Here is a 24,802-nt window from a genome sequence, read left to right on the forward strand (position 1 = left end):
TCCTCAAGTATGAATTATGTTGCACAATCTGAGCCCAGCAGTGACACAGGAAGTCAGTCAGTTAAAGGAACTTGGATCCTAGTACCATTTAGCCCTTAACAATGCAGCAGCCTGGAGTTCAAGAGGTGCTTGCTCCGGCCCAGAAATCCGTTTTGGCTGTTCAAGGGAAAACGTTTGAGCACTCCAGGACTGAAGGGACCATTTCAACACAGTGTAACTGCGCACATTCATTTGAAAGGTGTTTGAAAGAACACACATGTATTCTCCAATACATGTTTGATTCAAGTCGAGAAGAAGGCCAGAGGAGGTCAACACAAAGAGGCTCCTCAGTCAACATTCCCCTTCTGTAGTAACTCATGATGGCCGGCCTGATTGCATTGTGCTTTTGTATCATGAACATTTATGGCGTCTACGGTTATTACATTAAATGCATCAGTTACTATTTCTGTAATAAATATCATGTCACCAAGATTTTGATGTTCAACATATTCCTTAAGTGTATTTATTTTAATGTTCATTCATTTTAAGCTTGTCAAAGCTGCAATACCCAGATGTATTCAGAAATGTGGGTTTTGCTATTTTTGAAAATAATGCATGCTGTTGCAGCTGGTGTCAGGTCCAAAAGGCAAGTCATCACATTGAACAAGGAGGGAACCGTTCACTATAGACACCACACAAAAAAAAAAGTTTGATACCTAAAGTTTTAAAAACATTGACAGATTCAAACTTATTTCAGAATGAGAGAATCTGAACATAGCTGTAACACCACAACAGTAATGATTGGCTGTAGCTCAGGAGGTAGAGCGAGTCATCCAGTAATCGGAATGCCGCTGTTTCATTCCCCAGCTCCGCCGGCTGTGAGTCGTAGTGTCCTTGAACAAGATACTGAACCCCAAATTGCTCCTGATGAGCAGCTGGCACCTTGCATGGCAGCCTCTGCCATCAATGTGTGAATGGGTGGATGTGACAAGTGTTGTAAAGCACTTTGAGTGGTCAGTAGACTGGAAAAGCTCTATAGAAATGCAAGTCCATGTACCATAATCTTAACATCCTGGATCAGGGTTGGCCAATATGGTGCCTCTGGGCCAAAATTGGCCCATCATAAGGTTTGGTTTGGCCTACCAGATGCTTCTAAATAAAAAAGTATTAATAAAAACATTATAATATGAATCCTAGTACTAAGGAAGCCCTGAGCAGCCAATGAAATACAAATTAAGTAACTTAAAACTCAAAAGATTAAACTGGCAAAACATTTTTTTCCACTTGTTCTTAAGTCATAAAAAGTCATTGTTTTTCAGGAGAGAAAACAATTTAATCAGATTTTTTCTCACTTGCTCCTCGGGGCTTCCATATAGTATCATTTTGCATCTCAGAAATATGTTAGAGTGGCTCCATCATACCACACATGTTATGGGGGCACTGTTCAAACCATAGTTCTAGTGGGGATCCAAAAGTTCCTAAATATACCAGATATGTCAGGCTGAATTTGGGGAAATCTGAAATTAAATGTTGCCCACAATATTTTACTCACTGTGAACATAAACTAGAAATAATGACATGTTGGAACAAGCAGATACAGAACATTACTGTAATACTGTCATACACTGGAGTTCACTAAATGTGAACAAAGTGAGACATTTAAGAGAAACATCAATGTTAAGTGCTGAGACAAAAAATAAGTCACAGAAACCAAGTGTAAAGGACATTTTTAATCCATTTTTATAAACCAACATATTTAATTTAGCAGCATAACCGGATGGTCTTGAGGTATTTCTAAATCCATACTCTGAATTTTAGCCCACCCTCCCACTCCCAGTTCTCCCTCAGACATTCATCCACACAAAAGATTCACACACCAACACATCCATACTGCACTAACTCTGCACATACGAACAACCTGACACACACATACTTGGAGCATTCATTCAATAGACAAAAGGCAGGTACACACACACACAAACACACACCCACACCACACACCCACACACACTCTTGAGTCCTGTTGCCTCAGTCTTGGACTGAGCAGAGCTGGCTCCCTCATAGTGGCTTGTAAGGCAGGCACACTTAATGGTGCAGTTTTGGCTGTGGGACGAAAGAAAAATTGAAATCATTACTTCTATTTTAACAATTGTTTTGTATATTCACGTCATAACTGAACTGAACATGTGGTAATAAAACCAACTGACATACACTGCGTCAGAAAAGTCAGAATCAGAAGAGAAGAAGAGGAAACATTGGATGGCTTTAGAAGACGATGGCTCTGTCCAAAATAACTCGCTACTCACCACAAAGTGGACAAAAGTGAGTTCGCCATTTGGTAGTGCTGTCCGCATGTATAGTGAGAATTATTATGCTCCATATAGTTGACTAAAAGTATCCCACAATGTAGTAGTGAAAAGTAGTGTATGACCGATGGTCACTAACTTATCATTACATACCATCATGCATTGCGCTGAGGGGAAAAAACCTGTTTTTTTGGAGAGTCAGAACCCCTGCAAATGACTCGTTTCACTGTCATAACTGGAGCAATTCGGTCTGATAAAATTTGGAAAGTCTAGCAGAGCCGCATGATTGAATTGTTTTATCCCAATTCAAGTTAGCCGGCTCGGTCGGCAGATGTCTCTAGTGGGCACGCTCTATGGGCCGCACAACACGAAAAATCCAGGTATTTTCACACCTGGGAAGTCAAGCTTTTTTGGCTTCAAAACACAATGATGTTTTATCAAATCGTCAAAACGTCGCACACAGCTTCAGTTAGAAGTTAGAAGCTCACACATAGTTCACGCACAGTAGGTAAGAGACTAATGAGAAATCATACAGGAGAGTTTGTGGCAAAACCTTTTACAGTGCTTACAGTTTGTTTGTGTCTTTTACGGCATATGATAATTCATACTCAGTCAGAAAGTACAACTGAAGTGACATTCACTACAAGATGATTACTAGTTAAAACATTTCAAAATGGACCTGCATTGTTTTGCATTTTGTGACTTTCGATCAAATACAATTTTTAAGAAGTTTTCTCAAAAATAGTGTTAAAATATCGACTCGTCTCATTCTCGTGAACCCAATATCTTGTCTTGTCTCGTCTTGTGAGCTGTATCGTCACACCCCTACGAGTGAGTGTTTCAAACTCTAAACTTTTCTGTGATATTTTCCTTTAGACTTACAGGCTAACCTCTACATGATCAATGTTTGTTCATGCCTACACCTCTGGTTTGCCTGACTTTAACATTTTGGGGTGCATACAATAAAGCTGTGTCATATGGCTTGGACAGCAGATAGCTGGTTGTTTCCTTAACAAAATAAAGGAAGGTCACAGGTCATGAAGACATGGTAAGAAAAGAAACCATCAGGATCAGTGTCTGGCAGTGTTCACCTTCTGCCTCTTCTTGCCCTGTAGAGGCTTTCAGAAGATGTTAACGACAGCTCTAAGACTGATTACAAATTAGGATGGGTGTTCGGTCAGGACATTTTTACTACTTAGGAACAAGGTTACTATTAGTTCACTCAAGAAGAGAAGCAGCATATTGTAACTTTGACTACCATATACTTTTTCCTGTTTTTCTGTGTGCTGTTCGATGTCCTGCTCTTCTCTCCTCCAGACTCACCTTCTGTGTGCCCAGTTTCTTCTCCACGCCCCCAGCCAGCCCCCCTCCTTTACTGTCCTTCCAGGGGTAGAAGTTAGAGCGTGGAGAGGAGGAGGTGGCAGAGCTGGAAGAGGAGGAGGGCAGGCGGTGCGCTGAGGGTTTGGAGGAGGGCGAGTGCTCCTCCATACCGCTCCCCTTTCGTTTCTTCACCAGCCCCTGGTGCTCAAAGCCCCTCCCACTGCCCTGCCCATGCAGTCCTGAGTCCCCCACGCCACCCCGGCTGTGGGAGTTGTTGGTGGCAGAGGAGGGGTCTGGGGGTGATGAATGGCCCAGAGGAGTGTGTGTTCGTCTGTAGGTCCACACTGCTTTAGCAGCTGGTGAGTGGGACTCTGAAGGGGAGGGCTGGGGGCGCGGTTTGCTGCTGGGGGAAAGCGTGCCATTGGTCTGTCCATGTGGGAGAGGTGAGGGGATGGGTGGTTTAGAGGAGGAAGATGAGGAGGAGGAGGAGGAGGAAGAGGAGGACGAGGAGGCAGCAGAAGGTGGGCGGCCCCTGTCCTGGAGGATAATGCAGTTCCTGTCGGGGCCTGAGTGCTCCCCTTCCTGGGACGGGGCTTTTCGCTTGCGTAGGGCAGCGGCGGCAGCGGCCTCCTCTCGCAGCTTCAGCATCTGCTTGCTGGGACGACCCACAGGGTTCTTGGGTCGTCCAGGAGCCACCTGACGGACCGCCACAGGCTTACTGGGAGACACCAGATGGCCACCACTGATACTGCTGCCACTGCCGCTGCCACTGCCACTGCCCCCGCCCCCGCCCCCGGAGTTCTCTGATTGTATGGCTGTTGGCGGTCTTCCTGGACCACGACTGGAAGAAGAGGAAGAGGATGCAATTTTGAGGGAGGAGCTGATATGACTTCCTGTGCGGACCTTAGAATATAACGAAGAGGAAGAAGTGGCAGCTATGGAGGAGGGAGACGAGGAAGTGATGGTCTTGGCTGAAGGAGGAGATTGAAGGTCTGTGGCTTGAGGTATTTTCCTAGATTCAGAGAAGATCAATCAATAAATCAATAAACTGTCATTAGATCAGAGTTAGGGATGCAAATTTTAAGCAATTTCCTTAACTGAGAGTTGGCTGCCTTAACAATAGATTATCTTTTAATAATTAATAATATATGAATGAGGCTCAGGAGGTAGAGAAGTAGTCCACCAATTGGAAGACAGGTTTTTTGATTCCCAGTCCCTGCAGTCAACATGTCAAAACCCTTGGGCAAGATACTGACCAGTGTTTCCCCTAGGATGGAGTTGTAGCAGTGGAGGTCTCGCATGCGCAAATTTTATTATGTACTTTTGCAAAGTGCGCCGTGAAGTGCATATGAGCTGTGATGAGCCAGTCTTTTTTAACTCATCTGAAAATTCAAACCTGCAGGGATGAAAATCTGATGTCAACTTTGTAGGGCACAACTACATGAACTCCTGAGTTGGACACCAAAAGTAGTGCTGTAACTCTGCTAACACTCAGCTAACTGTCAGCCAGCCCACTAAAGAAAACTACACTGCTCCTGCAAACGCTGCTACTTGTGTTAACAGTGATATACTGGGGAATCAAGTTTTAATTTTTCCCAGGATTGGGGGTCAAAATACTATTTGAACATACTATTGTTTTCATGTTGTTCTTTTGTTTGATTTAAAAACAGGGATCAAATAAGGGCTGCATGTCCTACACCATCCACCCAATATGTAAGATAATCTTAACACAATTATGATACAGTACTATCATATCTGTTCAAAAATATAGAAGTGGGTAGGGGGACAATCTGATTACTAAGAAGCCACACGAAAGCACAGATTTGCTATTAACTAGGTTACTGCAGGGCTCTGATGTTCTTGTGTGCATGTAAATGCCGTCGATATCAGCTGATATTCATGGAAACCAGTCTCCATCTTACTGCCAATCTCACAGACTCTTCACCAATGCTATTCTGGGCAGCTGAAAACACCATCTGCTTCATCTATTAGTGACTAAGCAGTGGGTTACACTCAAGTTTATCTGTTAGTGTTAACAATACACAGGATCTGATGCAACTATCCCTCATCCATTTACAAGTGGGAAGAATTTACAAAGAAACCTAAATAGGATGGAGGTGGAACAAGAGTGATGCACTTGATCTGGTACAATCCACCAGTTATCATTTGCCACCAAGCATTTCAACACGACACCGTGGGTTGGCAAATTTCAACTGTGATCAGGATGGTGTTAGAGTGTATGTCATTAAAAGTAGCAGCCAATTTGTATGGGGGCCGAACATTTGTAGTGTAGGCACGTCACCCATCTGTCATGACAGCTCAGTTTTGTCAGCGATTAGAAACACATCAATATACTGGGCAGGAAGCAGAGACAATTCCTGCCCATTGAAAACCTTTGGTAACCTTGTGACATTACTTTTGAATTGCTTTGTTCAACTGATATACAAGTGTGTGCATAAAAGCATATTCATACTTAAATATATTCAAATTAAAGGAACGGCTGGATTTTTTTTTTTAAATCAGTGAAACTCTTTGAACCCGTTGAAAACATTCAGCCCTATTTTCAGTGACCAGCATGGGAAAATACAATAAAGAGAAGCATTTAGCAAAGGATAAAGATTTGAATATATAACATTCAGTGAGAAAAGGTTTTTTTCCTCCTTGCAAAAAATGCCTGAAGGGCCAAGCAGTACTGTTAACTTACTTCCAAAGATGGGCACTGATGTGCTGCTCCAGCATGCTGCTGAGAGCCGACCTCAGGTGATGAAGTCTCCTGTCAAACGTGTAGATGCCGTGACCCAAAGCATGGCTGCCAAATGAACACACCTACAGAAAAGACAGAAAGTCATGAATGACAGACAGAAAGTCACGAGTGACAGACAGAAAGTCACGAGTGACAGACAGAAAGAAATAAATAAAGACTCAGACAACAAGTAAAACATACTCATGTAGGCTGAAAAAAAAACTAAAACAAAAAGTACAATCTTTTTCTTCCAAATCCAATTCAACAAATCCTGAATCATGTACAGCCCTATCACATCATCCCAATACACTGGTCTAAAAAAAAATTGTGGTTTATTTCTATGGTATTAACACAATGCGTATCCTGGATGGTCAAGCTTCATCTGTCATCATCGCCATCAGTAAATTCCAAATCAATCAGAGTTGATCACTGTGACAGTGGCCTAGCTAGTTAATTTACCAATACCAAGTTTGGAGCTGTGATTGTTGAAATGAATGATGAAATCTGAAACTTTAACATGGTAGCATTTTCCCCCCTTTTTTGATGGCGAGTTTTCTTTTTAATCATGTCAACACATTTGTTGTTCACAATGTAGCATTATCAGGGAAAATATACAATAGTGAGTTTACTTCAACCTTTTGGATTTGAATGTGTCAGAGACACAGGACACAAAGCTAACAACATCACTGATCATTGGTGTCTTGTTTTTGTGTATAGCAGGGTAAAACAGGATACAACCAAAAGAACAACAACCATTACAACCACTGCAGGGAACAACATGACAGTGGAACAGTTCTGCAAACCGAAAATACCCGTTATCCTCCATTTCCTTCTATCAACCTCATAAAACCATACATGAGGTATTGTAAAATGTAGGCCTAGTTCAGGGTAAACATTAAACCAAAATTCACACAAAGACACTTTCATCCTCTGAGTGACCATCTGAAAATAAATATCATATACATAAAAGACATAATGAAATAAATAAAAAGCAATGGCCTGCTGTAAAAAGATACATAGTCGATCAACCTGTTACCAGTTTTCATTTTCAACTATCCTCACCCACCCTATGATATGGGAGTAATGAGGAAATTAAGACAAGACCTACAAGAACAAGATAAATCTCCAATAGAGCTGACAGTAGCAGCCAGGTATAGAAAGCTAACACCACCATTTTACTTGAAGGACAAGCAGAAAGGCTGAAACTGGAATAGTGGTGCATTGACCCACTGAGCAGCGTTGTGTGCAAAAACATGATTCTCTGTGATCAGTTCTAAAAAGGAAAAGTTACCACCTGTGATCTCATCACAAGACACAATGTCTTCATTGCCCAACATAACACTCACAGCTTTCAGAAACAAAAGTGCTGCAGTCTGACGACACCAAACCAAACTGGTTTGGAGAAAAAACATTTGGAAAAACATCTGACAAAAAAAAAAGCATGGCAGTGGATCTAGTATGCTTTGTAGTAGTGTCGTTTTAAATGGATGTTAATATCAAATTTCCAAAGGATATCTTGGAAAAGCTGATCATAATAAAATATGCCTACAGAAGCTCAGAGTTTAAACATTTAAAAAGGTATTTTTTGCATATCAGGTGGACGGACACACCAGTTCATTGCGATAATCACATTCCTCCATTCTTGCTTTACTGGTATGTCCTGTTACTTGGGAAAAGCAATTGTTTTCCAACTCACTTTATGCTAGGGCCATTTTTTTGAGTTTGATTGAGACTTTATGCCACTGTTAATCCCAAGTACAAACTGCTCACCGCTAGTGGTTTAGGATGTGCAGCAGAAGATGAGAACTCAACAGGGTCTTCTGGTCCTTCTGCCTCACTTTCATCACTGGAGATTCGCCCATGGACGAGAGGTGAGGGGGCTCTGTGACTTCCCTCATCCTGCCGCTGCTTCTCCTCCTCCTGGGTGCTCTCTGACGCAGTTGTAGACCGACTGTAACACAAGCAAATTTAACTAGTTGGTTTAAAACATACTCTATATAGTTATAATATATTAACTATCATTAACCGTAACCCCTTATTGTCTCATAATTATTGGCTGTGCAATGCCACGCCACTAAGATCAGAAACATGATCTAGACAGTCTACAGTCTACAATAACTTGCTCCAACACTCAGCTCTGCCTCCATTTCAATTTTCTAGTTCCTCAGCATATCTTGTCTAAATTTATTCCATTTCCTATATTCTAGCAGGGTTTTGGAGTGAGGAATGTGTGCCATTAATTAGGATGATGATGTCAATGTTTAGGAATGAGCAAAAGAAATACAGAGCACAAGATAGTATGAGTACATGTGTGAGAACCCCAAACTGAACTGAAAGAAGCTATATTTGGTGATCATTAAGGGTGTCATCGAAATTAATTCACAATCTCGAACCTCGAATTAAAAAATAGAAACGTCGATGCTGCCACGCCCCCATGTCACATCCGGTCGGCTTGGCAAGGGGAAAAAAAAAAAACACACGTGTTGAAGTGCTGCGAGTCAACCTCCTCTAACTTAGCTACTAGCTAAGCCAGTAGCTATTAGCTACAGCCAGTCAAACGATAGCATGGTGTTACACCATTCCTGTTCGGCTCCCGGACCGTGATCGGGAAGCACAGGGGAGACGATTTCCTCCAGGGCCGAAGTTTCTGTTTACCTTCGGGGTGAACCCCCTTTCACGTGTTAAGCTGGTCGGGAAATAATACCAGGGAGCTTTGCTGTATCTTGAGGAGCCGTCGCCTTTATTCACAGCCAAACTGCAGCCTATATTGTACACTTTATTGCTGTCGCTACTACTGCTACTCCTTTCGCTTCTCCTTCCTCTCCCAATCATTCACTGTCCGCACGCTCCCGCACGCTCCCTCACTCTCGCTCGCTCGCACACTCACACCTTATGCACCTTGTGTTCAACTGTTCGGAAATAGTTTAATAAGACACTTAATTGTTCAGAGAAGACTATGGAAATGGCTGTTTTATTTTTTTGTTTGTTTTGTTGTGAACTTGAATGTAATCTTCTGTGAAGAAGACTGCAGTTACAAAAGAGAAACTAGATGGCAGGTTATTTTGTTTAAGTTTCCAATTGACTGAAGATATAAGTTATTGTTACATTATGTTGTTAATAAATGTTTTAAATTTGACAATGTAGTGTGGTACATTGCGAACAAAGGTCAGATATTATATTGCATAAAAGTCTAGTCTAAAAATGGCATAGCAACCTGTGCTTTAAAAAAAATAAATGTAAAAATCGAGAATCGAATTGAACCGTGACATTAGAATCGAAAATTGAATCGAATCGAGGATTTGGAGAACCGTGACACCCCTAGTGATCATGTGATATAATTCCTTGTTATTCTGTGGTTTCATAGTGAAGTGACTAAAACTGCTGACTGGAGTCTGGATACTGACAATTACAGTTTAACCTCGACAGTCAATAGGTCAAGTGTGGGTTGAACACTCGCTCAGCAGATTCGCAACACACAGATCAGTTGTATGTTAGTAGAACAAGTAAGCTGGGTAAAAAATATTTCCCTGTTTTCAGTAGCTGACCACACATCAAGCCAAATTCTCTGTTTGATTAACTAGGATGGATAAAATAAACAACTTTCATTAGTGTGTCTGAGTGGGCAGTAGTGTGGCTGTTTGAATTAAATCTTCTCCTCAGTTTTCAAACACAGCAAATCATTTGGTGGCCTTGTAAAATATTTTTGAATCTTTAAGATAAAGGTTTATACTGTCTAGAATGAATGCCCTAGATGCCACCATGCAAACTTGTGTATGCATCACTAGCTACCTTTAGTAAAGCTCACTCACCTGAAAGCAGGGAGGCTGGCCAGAGGTCTCCTACAGTGTGGAGCTCCAGCCTGCTCCCTGGGGGCTTCTGGGCTGGGGGAGCGTCCAGTGGAGGAGCCTCCCTCCAGGGATTGGGCCCCTTTCTCTCGCACCTTGGTCTTGAGTTCTGCCACTAGCTGGTCAAAGTTTTTGCTGCGGCCCACCACCTTCCTTCGCTGGTGGATTGAGTGGATCTAAGCATCACAACACAGTGTACAGGATGTTAGTATGTCAATTTCAAGTCAATGGTTAAAACTTGTACCTGGTGAGTGTCACAAAGTTGTGGACTGGTTGGCAGCAAAGACGGTGGGTTTATAAAGCTGTATTACATTAAGTTTGACCGAAGGTGTAAAGGTGTTTTCCGACAACAGTGCTGTGACAACCACCAAGTGACATCAATGTTTGGTACTTTGCACAGGATACAGCAGGGTGCAACTCCCTCACCACCACTGGCGGTGTTACAAATGACCTGCACCATAACTACTCTAATCTCATCACTTTGCCAAATACAGTGGATTACAGGTTAAAATAAAGGAAAGAGATATCAATATGACACACTTAATATAGCAAGTTTGGCTATATTGTAACTATAATCATCATCGTTTACCGCCTTAACCAGATAATCAAAATTTGGGTCTCATATTACTCCAAAACAGTTTAACTTCTTTGATTTGTTTGTTTTCTGGTAAGGAGATTTAGAATTCAGGGAACTCCGATATCAGTAAAATTAGCTATTTTATCAATTTCTTCGGGGTAGTTTTCTTGTGGTTGCCATGATGAGGGCAAGCTGAAAATATTTGACCATCATAAACTCACAGCAGCACCAAATGCACATTCAAGAAAGCAGCAGTTGACCTCTCTTTCTTTACTACTATCACCATGTTTACATTGTAAACAATGGCACAGCAACTGCTAATTGTCTGACCAAATCTTTGATGAACCATTTAAATCGCTGGAAAGATGGTCTTTTCATTATCTGGGCTGCCTATGCAGAAGAAAGATGCAAGAAAGACTTGTCTTCTCAAAAGTAGAAAAGCTAGAATGATTACAATGCACTGCGCCACACTGGACCGATAAAAGCAAAAATGCTTAAGTACAACAACAACCTTAGGGCCAGCAAAAGTCCATTGGGTGACGAGTTTCTTCGCTGGCAAATGAACAGAGGGGTTTTGGGTGCAGGCAAGATGGACAGAGGTTCACAATTGTTTTTTTTTGTTATATACAACCCACATTGTTATGGATCATATCATTAGATTAATAGAAAGTGGTGGCTGCCATTTATTTAGACAGCTTCATAGTCCACTTGCAGGCCAAAGCTCTGTGTGTCTGGAGATGTCCAGGTGTTTAACAGAGCAAACACAGGATCAGAAATTAATCAAGTTATTAACAGTTGATCATCTGTTATCAGAAAATTGATTACAGATTTATTCTATTAATGACAACAGAATTGACATGCACACCACACCTTGCCACAGTTAAGCGACATCCTCAAAGTGCTTATTTTCCTAAAACATCAATTTGCACTGAAATAAATCAGATAAATGAAGTTGATTCTATCAAAATCTGGATTTTTTTTTCAATGACAAACATTCCAATTTCTGTCAGACAGCTAAATCATTAACTGCTTCTAGGAATCTATGTTATTAAATAGGAGCTCGTTCAAGGTTTTATCAGGTGGCATTACTGTGGTTCCTTCCTAGTAGCAGGTGGAGTAGAAAATACAGCCGCCTACTGAGCGTCTGTGCACCTACAGAGCAGGTATAAGATGCAGGCTGTTTTCCTGCGTGTCTTTCCCGTCACTCCTGTCATTTCCTGTTAATCAGGTCATCCTGTCTCTGCTCAGCTGGATGTGGCCTCTCACACACACTTCCTCCTTCACACACCAGCCACCATATAAGGACTCTTCCTGTGCTGGGAGCCATTTTCACCACTCAGTATCAGTCAGTGCTGATCAGTAACAAGGAGTAGAGACAGCAGCTTCATTCATTGAAAATAATCTACTCTGATCTCACATTATCACTCTTATATTTTTCAACTGAGGTGATATAATTACTTACACTGCAGACAATGATGAAATGAAGAATACATTATAAATCTGAGTTGTGCATTCACCTTTACACAAAACAAAGCACCTATGGCAGAATACTGGTCAATTTTACATATAGACTTTGAAAGAAAAATCAATGTGCATCCCTGGAAGAATTATAACAACAATAATAACAATAATAATAATAATAACTAACAATAATAAAAAATATTAGCATGGGAACTTTTTCAAGAATGACACCCCAACACATTCAGACACTGCTGTCTGTCTTACTTGCCATTCTTGTAAGCTGCAGTTGGCCATGTAGATCGGCCTTTTATGCATTTTAAAAAAGCTTTCAGGGTGTCAATTTGTTGTTTAGTGCCTCCAGCACAAATTATCCATTCTCTACCAAATATACATATTTCTGCTTGAACTATCTGATAATAATAGGCACCTTGTCACAAAATAATATTTGACTTGTTGGCTGAATGTTAAGACCACAAACTCACAACCTACTTTACTGATGTGTACTAATTGGGTCAAAATTAGCAAAAGTGACAGAACCAGATTCTGAAATTCAGCCTCTCAACCTTTTACTGAACTAAACAGAGAAAATAGAGAAAATGAAAACCAGACAGAGAAAAAAAAATTGCAGAGACATGAGAATCCAAGGCAGAAGAGATAGAACTTTAGTCCTGAGAAGAGTGAGTGTGTTTGGAGCTTACATTGCATGTCAGGAGGCGAGTGCAGACCTTCTTCCTGTCGGGGTCGAGGACACCACAGTGTTTGTCCAAGTCACACTCCCTCTCTGAGGACACACAAACAGCATCTCAGCTACATCATCACACAGGCAATAGAAACCTTAAAACATGTCACTATCTTGATACTCCCACATAGTGCTGTCAATAATGCCAACTCATCTTGTTAAAACAAAACAGACATTTACATATTGTATGCATTTTTACCAGAGTGAAGTGTTCTCAAAAATATCGATACACAGATTCTGTGCAACAGTTTCAGTTTTTATTTTCAACTGTATCTATACACATGTACCAGCTACACTTCATTGCTCTCTCCTCTTTCTGACGGCAAGTACACACACACACACACTTTTTCCCAGTGGTATTGAACATCGTATCAAATATCAATATTTTTCAAGGTATTGAATTGAAGTTATAAAATCCCAGTACTGCAACAACAGTAGTCTGCACAAAAGGCAATTAAGCCACGTTTTTACAATTCTACTTAAAAGAGGTATTTCACAAATGTTCTGTGTTCATGAAAGAGGTGGGTGGCCCTCCTTCCCCAGCCCTCGTCCTTGAATGGGAGTCTGCAAAACCACGCTCTTTTTCAAATACATGCTCTTACAGACTTATCATTTACATTATTTTTCCAACATTGTATGTCGTATTTTTTCAATTTTGCCGCAATCGTTCAAACTTGTGCTTTTGATAGCTGTAGAAGCAGCACCAGACTGCATTCTTTCCGTTGAGGATCCCATGATAGACGACAGGGCTATGGCTACGTATTGACACATTCCTACAGGCGCACACCAGAGTCTCTAAGCTTCTATCTAAGGGACCCGTCAGGACCATTGGTGAGCATCTCTGGCCCCGGTTGTTACGGTGTGTCCCACACTGTTGGCATGAGTCAGGCCTTGTCTGCAGTTTTTTGGCTGATTGAACATGTAGGTAATAAATCGGTGGTGGAACCCATTGGTGAGAAAAATCACTCACTCAATCATTGACTGGCTATTCAGCTAAGTGAATCAGTGCAGGAAGAAGAGAAACGCACAAAGAAAGTAAAAAAAACCCTTTAACCTGTCACTGTAGTAGTGTTGTCAAAAATCAGCAATATCGATACTGAATATCTGAAAGTGTTTCAATAGTAATTTTCTACAGCATCGACTGATACCAGCTGTGCTTTCTCACTCGCTCTCATTTCCGACAATGAGTCAACACACACACTGCTGCACATAGGCCCACCTCCCCTATCTCTTCTAACAAAGCATACTACCATAAGTGCTTGACACACAGTACACAAGCCTTGTTATATTTATCCTTAATTTAAAAATAAATAAATTAAAAAATTGCTCTTAATGTTGTGTAAGTTTTTCTCTGTGGTATCAAACATGGAATTAAATCTTGATATTTTTTAAGGTTGGTATTGAAGTTAGAAATTCCAGTATCGTGACAACACAACACTGTAGTATCCATGAATTCACCCATTTAGTGCAGTTTCTCCTTATTTTTTGCCTCCACCTCTTCACCATTTGCAACTTCTTGTCAGACATATTCTTGATTAGAAGTGACTTTATTAGCGAGAGCACTGCTTTATCAAAACAACTGTTTGTGTATCTGCAGTCCTGAGTCCTCCAGTTTCCCTGTTTGAATGACGAGTAGAGACTACAGTTACCTGGCAGAATGGACTTACTTTCTCTCACACAGGCACAGATCTGCTGTAGCCTTTTGCCTGAGACACAGATGACGTGAGAAGGCACAACAGTCAGCTTTCGTCACCACTAGTTCTTTGATGTTGGTTTGGTGTGTCTGGGCCCTAAACCGCGAGCTCAGCTACTACACAGAAACTTTTTACAAAAGGGCCATTGATGTGCTTCAAGTGACTGTCAAAGCTCCAGCAGACTCTCTCTCTGTTTCCAGCACGGACACACAGAGTCTGACAGCAGCTGCTCACGGCTCGTTAGCTCTGACTACTGGCTCTTCCTGCTGCAGCGAGCGATGGTTAGTCTGTCAAAATTTCGCTCTAGTCCGTGTCTCTTTACCTCTCGTGTCACACAGTACGTTGCCAGCAGGTTGTCACAGTGGTTGTCATGTGCAGTCCTCTGCTGCATCTTTTAAATATGTTTGGAGGGAGGGAGCTTGCAGAATCTGGGTGTGTTTGGCATGCGCTTCAGTCACATTTTACACAACCTGAAACATCTTTTTGGGTTAGGTCTGTTCTCTTCTGATTTTATGTAAAAAGCTACAATAATTATGCATTTGGCACTCAGTGCTTCCAAAATGTACACAGCATCACTCTCCCTCAGTCCCTGAATGCATCATGTAGACACTCACAGAAAACTGAAGCTGCTGCTTCACTTGCTTTCCCTATGCACAGACACAGTTTATGCACAGACAGTATAAGGCTATGTTCAGATAGACATAGATGGCCACAGCAAAAAACAAGACAAGGCGCAGGTAATTTGAAAATGAAAAACATGCAACTTGGAAGTTTAACTATTGACGGTGTAATTTCACCGTTTACCTTGCCTTTATCATTCATCCATTATCTGAAACTGCTCATCCTTTTTGGGGTCACGGGGGGCTGGAGCCAATCCCATCACACATACATAGACATATAGGGACATACAACCATTCACACTCACACCTACTGACAATTTAGAGTAACCGATTAACCTGACTTTTTTTTGCATGTCTTTGGATTGTGGGAGGAAGCCGGAGTACCCGGAGAGAACATGCAAACTCTGCATCTGTGCACAGAGAGGCTGTGCCCCAGGCAGGTCTCGATCCCAGGACCTTCTTGCTGTGGGGCAACGGCACTAACCACTGCGCCGCCGTGCTGCCTGCCTTGCCATTATCAAGACTGGAAAAAAAAGAAGATTTTACCCAGTTGTAAAATCCTGCCTCATAGTATTATAAACTGCAGTGCAGGGTTTTGGCATATGATAAGCCTTCAAACCCACAGATAAAACACTCAAATCATTACACTTCTAAAACATGCCCTATCACTGCAGCTCCCACATTCCTGTTATCGGTCTGAACACCTAGTTAGCAATGTTGGTTGAGGCCCATTTTGCTAAGTGATCCTCAAACTCACATATGATCAAGGTTAACTTGCCATGTGCCTTGGATCTGAGCCTCAATACTGAGCTGAAACAGCTGAAACCAGTAGACTTCCAGGTATGATTTAGGATTTTGATGAGAACGCTACTTCAGAGCCACAGATTATATGACAATAATACACAACCTCTGGCAAATCAGGGTGAAGTATTCTTGAGGTCCGAATATAAACTCCAGCTGTTGCACAGATCATCCTATAATCTTATATTATACAGTATTAATCAATAGTTATAAATTCCTCTTAAAGACTTTCCACATGGATATAAGCAACAGAACTTTGATTATTTAGTGGGTAAACAGACTACATCCTCACTAAAGACAGACAGCATCCATTCTTCAAACGCTTGCTCTTTTCATATTAGCCAAATCTCTCCATTTGTACTCACTGGAAGCCACTTTGTTGTAGGGTCTTGGTATCCGATGGCTCGGCACTGTAGAGGCCAGCGAGGAGTCCTTCCTCTGGCTCTGGGTGGGGGGCCTGTCACTAGGTGAAGGTCTACTAGGCGGGGTGCCTCCGTGCGGCCAGGGCGGATCTCTGAGTGATGGAGGGGGAGAGCTCATCGGAGGCTCCAGAGGTGGTGGCTGCTTGAATAATGATGACTCTGTGTGGCTGCTGTGGGAGGACTTCTCCAGTGGGGAATGTCTGGGTCATGGAGGAGGGCAAGTCAAAAGTTAACTTTTGTCTCAACTTTGAACAACACTTACAAAATTCTCACTGGCTTTTATGAGAAAGAATCACATACTGCATGTAAAAACAAAATACAGCTACAGTTTTATCAAAGGCTGCCAAAACGCCTGCCTGTTAGGGGTCATTGTTTGGCTTTGATCTGATCGGCAGATGGGGGTCAGACAATCAGAGATGGTCATAAGCATAAGATGACCAGAAAATAAATCTTTCCTAACTGAGTGCATTAAAACACGAAAGGCCTTTGAGGCTAAACTAATTCCAATGCATACCCAACCAGCTAATATATAATAGTTATCTCAGCCAAGGAAGTTATAGTTTCACCAGTGTCAGTTTGTTAGTTGGTTTGTCAGCCTGATTATACATAAACTACTAAATGGATTTCCATTAAACTTGGATAGAGGATGGGTCTCAGCCCAGAATAGACCCTATTAACTTTTGGTGCGATCCAAATAAAGGGACGGATCCAGGAATAATGCATGGATCTTGGATGAAAAAAAAACTGCCATATGGGTGGCTGGTATTTACGAGCGAGTACAATTTGATGCTCAACCAAATTAAAATCCGGATCAGCATCAGATTTAAAGATCTTTTATTTGATATTAGATTAGGCTTGATTGACTTAAAGGGGACTTTCGGGCCTTGGTGGAGGTATGCGCTCAATATGTGCCATTCTAGTTTTAATTGGAAACTGATACAGCCAAAAATGTATTCAAAATGGTAGTAGTGAATATATCAGTTATCAGTTATTCAGTTGCAGGCCATTCAGTTTTTACTAACTGAAAAGAGAAGCAGTAGAATTTGGCTGCTTGACACATGCTTGATATTTGCCATTTTATTTGCCATTTTCTCCTGTTCCGGTCTTTATGCTAAGCTAAACTAACTGGCTAATAAGGCTAATGTAGCCCTATATTTACCAGACTGACATAAGTGTGGTATCCATTTTTTGCATCTTAAAGTGTAAAGGGGCATTTCCCAAATTGTCAAAAAATGTAATTAATCAAACCCTTTTTTTATTTGCATTTTGTAATATTACTTATCAGCCCTTACAGGCAAACATAACTAAAGGAGTTTTCAAGGTGAGCTGGTTGACATGGAATTTAAATAATATTGACATTTTTAAGTCATATTAAGATGCACAATTTATATCTCGATAATTTGAAATCTCCTCAAAATAATTTTTTAATGCTGCAACTGGGTGACAAAATCAAATGTAACAATATTTTTGACCAAATAACTCGATATTGATATTGCGATGATATCTGTAGGGATGACTGCTGGTACTTGCTGGTACTACAAAATATTAAGCACATTAACAGGATTTTAGATAAATAATCATCTGGATGGACTGGTAAGTTTAGAAAATGACATCACTTTAGTGTAAAGCAGTCTTTAAAGGAAAATAAATCCCACAACATAACAATAACCATAATCTAAGAAGTGTCTCACATCAAGATAACAATATAATAGATATATTGCCGAGCCCTACAATAGGGGCGACAAAACATGGGACTACATCTATCTACTTTCTTAGGAAGGCAAATTCTATGACCCCTGAGCTCTGGTAAGAACTGTCTCCCCAACTTGCCACACTCTGCTCTTACTAGTGTTGGGCCGATGAATGATGCCATCGTGCATCTAATCTCTGACCATCTTAACATCGTGATTCAAAGGCTCCCCACAAGAGAGCACAATAAGGTGGCATGTCCCCTCAGAGTTGCCATAGGGCAAGAGTTGTTGTTTGTGATATGTGGGGAGAGGAAATGACAAGAAGTATGTTGCTGCTCAGTGCACTAACATTACATCTCCATGTCCCGTTTACTATTTTCTTAAGCCTCAGCTCAGTTAGGCGATCCCAAGACACTCTGTTAAATGTATGGCAGCAGTGTTTCTTTTCACGCGGGCTGCTGTTTCTCTCAGTCATGTCATTTTCATACAGTTTTCTTAGCTTAGCTTCCTTGGCTAGTCAGCCAACGTTGTTTTATGCATGAGGCTGAACAAAGCTAAGTTACGGACATGTGCTACAGAGACAAAGGCACTTTTAAACCTGGCACAGGGATGTATGTTGGTGGTAAAGGGAGATAGTTTCCTCTGCAGGATGAGACAGTGGGAGATTCATGTCAGAGCGGTGGTGGGAAACAGCAGCTGCTACAGTGGTGACCTAATACGCAACTGCTGCCTTACAACAACACTGAGGGGACACGCTGCCTCAAATTTGTACACAACGATGTCATCGTCTATCATGATGTTTCACTGTTGACTTTGTTATATGCCAATTGAGCAGACATTGCCCAACCCCAACTCTTACCGTACTGCATCCTTGGAGCTCTTGGAGTGCCTGTACTGGGGTGGGGTGGAAGGCGAAGGTGGGGCTGCCCGTAGCTGCCCAACCCCTTGGCCACGACCCTCCCAGGATGAAGCGGAGGCAGCGTTGGTCCCATGGGAAGGAGAGTGGCCGTGATGGGGCCTCTGCTGGGGCTGGGGTGCAGGGGTGGGAGAGCGCAGTCGGGCATACAGCTTGGCCAGAGGGCCGTGTCTCCGCTCGCAGTGCTTTTCAAATGCCTGCGGCTTCACTACTTGGCCACAATGGCTGCACACCACCAGGTAGAAGTCATCATGGCCGGGGTAGAGGCCAAAGATGGACATGTCTGGGAGGAGAGGGGACAGGAGATAGGAGACACACATAAGAGTCCAATGGAAGTAACATAGCAATGTCACTTTGTGGGGCAGGCAGGGATGATTGCTGCCTGGTGGAAAGAGGGTAGATCTTCTCACTGTAAAGTACTGTCAGAGTCTGACAACAAAGGGAGAAAATACAGATGAAATCAGTTTTTAGTTGGTACGTGTCATTTGGTGACCTACAGTGTACCCAACTTCCTCATTTCTGGCATCTGGCTGGTAATACCTGTATTTATGTGCAGGTAGCGATATATTCATTTTAAAAAAAGAAGTCATTTACTAGGTACTTATACAATGCCTTGGATGGACATGCAGCAACTATGCTGAATGCATAGTGTGTTCTTGATATAGCACTGTGCATTGGTGATGTAGTGATTAGCCATGGGGCATTCTTGCCAAGTCTTGGGCTCTATCCCATTTACAATTTTTACCCCTACTCCCCCTTGCCCATCAGAACAGCGTTACATAGGGCAGTGGTTGAAATCTCCGCTTTTGAAATGGGACAAACCTTCATACATCAGTAGTCGTCGATGTGGTTTGTGTAAACGGATGACCAGACATTTCGAATATGTCGTCTTCAGCTATGTTGATTTCTTTTGCATTACTTTGGCAATCCTGTTATTATTATTGCCACTTATCTGAATGAAATAGAAAAGCATTGACACTTGCAATTTGTTCACAACTTCACACTATCAATCAAGTCATCAAATAAAAAAATAACATTGCTTCATTACCTGGCCACTAGCAGTTATCTAAGGGCTAACATTAGCAACCTGTGCTCCTACCCTGCTAGTCTGCACTGATATTAGAGAAGTGGTACCAAGTACAACAACTTTGCAGTTGGACTTTTGGAATTTTGGGCATCAGATGCCTCAAAGGGGGAAATGCAACATTGAAATAGGTCAAAATAGACACAATAGCACAAATCAGCAAAAACAATGTAATGTTGACTAGATAGCTATCGAGCATGCTAGTAGCAATTGTTTTATGCTTGTTATAAAAAAGGGACCATCATACATTGGAACAACAGAGTACTTATGGCTTTTAGTTTGAAGTGTGCCTCTGTAAAACCGCCGTTTGGTAGGCTATGTAGCCCTTAAAATTTCCCTTACCCTGCTTTTCCAACAAGAATCAGGACACAATAAGTGTGAATGTGCAAAACGGAGAGGTAGGACTAAAGGCTGATTTATGGTTGCATGTAGCCTTTCCACAGAGCCTATGGTTGGGCCTATGGCTTTGTGAGCATTCATACATGTGCACTGGCCTGTCTCGTTGCCAGTGATGCTGGAAGTGCTGATCCAGCTGATTGCTAGTTGTACTTTCCCCAGGAAGCAAATCGACCTCTTCGACTCGCAGTCATGTCTCTGGGCTGGGAGTGGACAGGCCAAGTTTCTGCAGCCCGTTAATACAAACCGAGCTTGGAAGCAGGACATTATTCGGTTTTGACAAGGTGATGGTTGCCACTGGGCTGCTCGTGAAGGGGCAGCCTTCAGACATCAGTGCTATCAACTCTCTAGCCAGAGACACTTTCGCAGCAAAGCTCTGGAGGAAGAGTATAACCCAGGAAGAGGAGCAGTGTATTTAGTGAGGAAACTACTGGTCCCAATCCCCGATATTAGCACCGCCATTAAGCACTGGAGAAGAAGCAAGACATGCGATGTTACCAAGCAGACCAATCACAGTTGTTGCGGTCTGCGTCACTGTGACATGCAGTTAAACTTCTGGGAAGTTGCACATCAGGCTACGGCTTATGCTATGACCTAAAGCATGCATCTATGCAGAATCTACGCTCAAAGCATAAGCATAAATCAAGCTTAAGTGTTAGGGGCAAGTGGTGTATACGGATGGGGCCTTGGAGTTTGGATGTTCTCACACTGTGAGTGGGTTCATTCCCATAGCCCAAAGACCTGCAGGCTACACTGACTGGCAAGTTTGGCTGCAATTGTGAATATTTAGCTGTCTTATATGTGCGTTACACCACCTCAAGTTTAATGTGTGAGAATTCAGTGCCGACGCCCCAGAGCAGAACAAGCAGGATGGCTGGATGACATGGAGAGATATGATGGCGCAAATTTATGGATTTCTATAATACATGAACTGAAACAAATCCCGCAGTAGATGTAACCTAAGTGAGAAGAAGCAGAAAGGAGGGACAGCTTTAATTAAACACCTACAGGCTCCAAATCAAGGCAAATGTGTGGACCCCAGCCCATTCTTCTTAATCATCATCTTGTGTTGGCTGTTATTCCCATGTGACATATTGTAGATTACTGTAAGTAAGGTGAACATACTTACACACATACGCACAATCAAAGACAGCTGCTGCTTCAGACAGCCAGGCCAGGTGCCAGAAGGTGCCTAAGCAAAACACTGCCCAACTTTCATGCTCATCCATTTACATAATATCAATTCTTGGTTTTTAATGTCCCAAACAACAGACTTATGTTACTTATAATATCTTGTAGATGATAGCAGATAAACTTACCTTCCTTACTGAGTGACATGGCCTCTGCAGCCTTTTTGCCATTCTTGCTGCAGTCGTCCACAACGGGCCCTGAAACATCACACATAATAGGCATGTTCAATAAGACCCTTGGAAGGTCAGATGTTTTCCCAAAGTTGTATGTCAGGTTCATCAGCAAGACAAAGCCTGACCTGACTCCACAAAATCTGCACATAAACCGGCCCTTAAGCTGTGTTATATAAAAGGACTGATTTGCAGGTCAACTGCTTCTCCACTGACTGCTGCTGCTGGTCATTTTTTTCTAGTCATGTGTGTCATAGTTTGTTGACAACAATAAGCAGCTAAAGGTATTGTGTGGGTGAAGAGGACTTTATTTGATAGTTATGGATAAAGTAGCAGTTGGAAGGATGCCAGACAATGAGTGAGCGCACATACTCAAAGCTGGGAAGGGCATGAGCACTTTTTGGGCTTAAGTCACATATATTGGGATTTCCTGTCGCATACAGAAATGTTAACATCAGTTAAATGGAGGCGGCGACGGTGGCAATGAAAGGGGAACATTAAAATGAAGCGAAAAGGACACAGAGTAACGTTAGCAATATCAAAGGCTGGGCCAGCATTTACATGGTGGCAACAGCATCAGACTCCTCCTCCGTCACCGGTGTCTACTCTCAATCCTCCTGCTGCTAGCATTAGCATGCTACCGCTAACTGCCTCGTCGACAACGCTAGTCTGGCTGGCTAGCTAGCCTAGCTTTCCACGGCAAGAAGTTGCTCGCCCAACCATCCACACTAGCCTCCTTCCGCTCTGATGCCACCGCTGCCCGGCTCGTTTCACTGAAATGAAACGCATCCCTTAAACACTGGCAGCTTGTTTCACGGCCACATCCGTAAAGCACACACTATAGTGGCTATATATTAGTAACTATCACTTATTTTTTCTTGAAGACAGCGTATGCAGTGAGACCTGGGAGAGAGCAACATGTTACCCACCCAGCACTAGGACCCGGCAGGGTCTTTGTTTGGGTAACATGGTTAGCACTGTCCTCCGTTTCCACGAAAATAAACCCCGGTGCTTTGGTTAAATGGCTTCGTAGCTGCCAGTGTTTGCGTCAATGTGCTTCCTTACCATCCGCCGCTGTCACACCGGCCCACTCGGTCCAGGCAGTCCAGCTTTGACCCACGAAATCATCGAGGCTAGGCACCCGCCGATCCAGAGCAGCCATTACTTTTACTGCGCGTTCACGCACCGCCATCATCACTGCGCGGCAAGCAACTTACGTCATATTTCGCGCTCTCGACAGGATAGGAACTTCCTGCGTGCGCGTTCTTGGGACACCCACCCACACACAGACAGACAGACAGACAGTGGACCAGAAAGACTCTAAATGATTCAATTTTTCTTTTCTTAACACTTAAAACATAAATAGCAATGGCCTTGGAGTGTTAAAACACAAAGTGAAAGAAAACAACCAGTATTTTTGTCCTGGAGTCCTACATGGCCCCAGGTTTGCTTAGTGTTTTGATATTTGAATTATTATTTGATTGAACACAACTTTATTTATGTGTATGAAATCAGTTGACACACATACGTAACTTTCGGGAGCCTATAAGGCCCCAGCAAACCAGCTCGCTCTCCTCTTCTGGTTCAGCATTCATAACTTATGCTGAGGCTCGAGCCACAGAGAGTAATTGATTAGTTGTCAACTTTTAAACTAACCGATTATTAAGTGATAAATAATTAATTTGGAAACACCAATCTACATTTTTCACCATTTTGTGGTGAGGCTCCACTAGAATTGTGTCTCTAGATTTGAGTAAGTTAAGGACTTTGCTCACAATCCTCAAAGCTGCGTAGTTTTTTCAAAGCGATGTTCTGCTACAATAACACATACTGTTTAGTGGAGAGTGAAGCAGGGAGAGCATTTTCTTAAATGGTGATCAGAAGTCACAGGTCCTGACACGTGAACACACCTTCCTCTTCCCTAATCCCTGTAAGTGGTTAAGCCTCACACAGCTAGTCAGAGATGTGCTGCGACATAAACACGACTTGCCATGAAGATGTGATGTAACTATACATCACAGGTACACTGTGTATGCCTCTGTGGTCTTGCATTGTCAACAAATAGCCTAAATCATATCATCATCAAACTCAAGAAAAACATGTGCATCTGTCAGTGGGAACAAAATATCACTTTGATTTGAAAAAAATTGTGATGTGTTTCCTAAACATGCTATTGAACAATATTGGATTTTGAGTTAGATTACATGAAAATAGCTTGGATTAAATATTTTTGGATTCATCCCTTTAAGTGATTCCTGAGTTTTAACTAAATCGTAGATAAATGCAACCTACCATGTGATCAAATTCGCCCATTGTGTCCTCTCAATCGTCTCACAGGCAGCAGAATTACATCCATCACATACAGCCGGAACAACTGTATGTCCCTTTGGTCAAGTTCAAAGATCAGTGACCAAAAAGCTTGGGTGTATAGACCACTGATGATGTCCACTGATGATTGCATATTTTGCTTGAGTAACATTAAAACAATGCATACAGAAATGGAATAATCCAACTGATACTAATACACTGACATCATTGGATACAAAACAGTTGTATACAGTAAGTGGAAATAAATACATGTTAACTCTTGTTGGAGATGTGAAGGGAGTGGTGCCTCTAATCTACATGTACTTTGGACGTGCCCAGTACTTAAATATTGGTGGCATAGTATCCAACAGCTTATTTTTTAAGTGCTGAAGAAGCAGTTCCAAAAGTCCAAAATTGTCCACACTGGCACAACCACTCAACTTTTCATGTCTATTCTAAAGTAACACATGCTGATTACTGTCCACAGGCCCCCCTAATGTGATTTCAGTGTAAGAGAAGGGGGACAAAATCCACAGTCCT

At 42.1% G+C, this 24,802-nt stretch overlaps 1 protein-coding gene across 1 annotated transcript; it reads right to left on the reverse strand.

Annotated features, from left to right (window-relative positions):
* Positions 1-1,689: 1,689 nt before the first annotated feature.
* atxn7l2a (ataxin 7-like 2a) lies at positions 1,690-23,150 on the reverse strand. Its single transcript, XM_073468838.1, has 10 exons — positions 23,021-23,150; positions 21,914-21,982; positions 19,058-19,397; positions 16,451-16,707; positions 12,930-13,012; positions 10,158-10,369; positions 8,119-8,299; positions 6,310-6,431; positions 3,609-4,617; positions 1,690-2,082 (listed from the first exon to the last, which is right to left on the reverse strand). The coding sequence occupies exons 1-10, from the start codon at positions 23,148-23,150 to the stop codon at positions 2,065-2,067; spliced, it is 2,421 nt and encodes an 806-aa protein (XP_073324939.1). The 3' UTR covers positions 1,690-2,064.
* Between the last annotated feature and the right edge of the window lie 1,652 nt (positions 23,151-24,802).

Source organism: Pagrus major, chromosome 6, assembly GCF_040436345.1.
Source record: "Pagrus major chromosome 6, Pma_NU_1.0".
In the NCBI taxonomy this organism is placed as follows: Eukaryota; Metazoa; Chordata; class Actinopteri; order Spariformes; family Sparidae; genus Pagrus; species Pagrus major.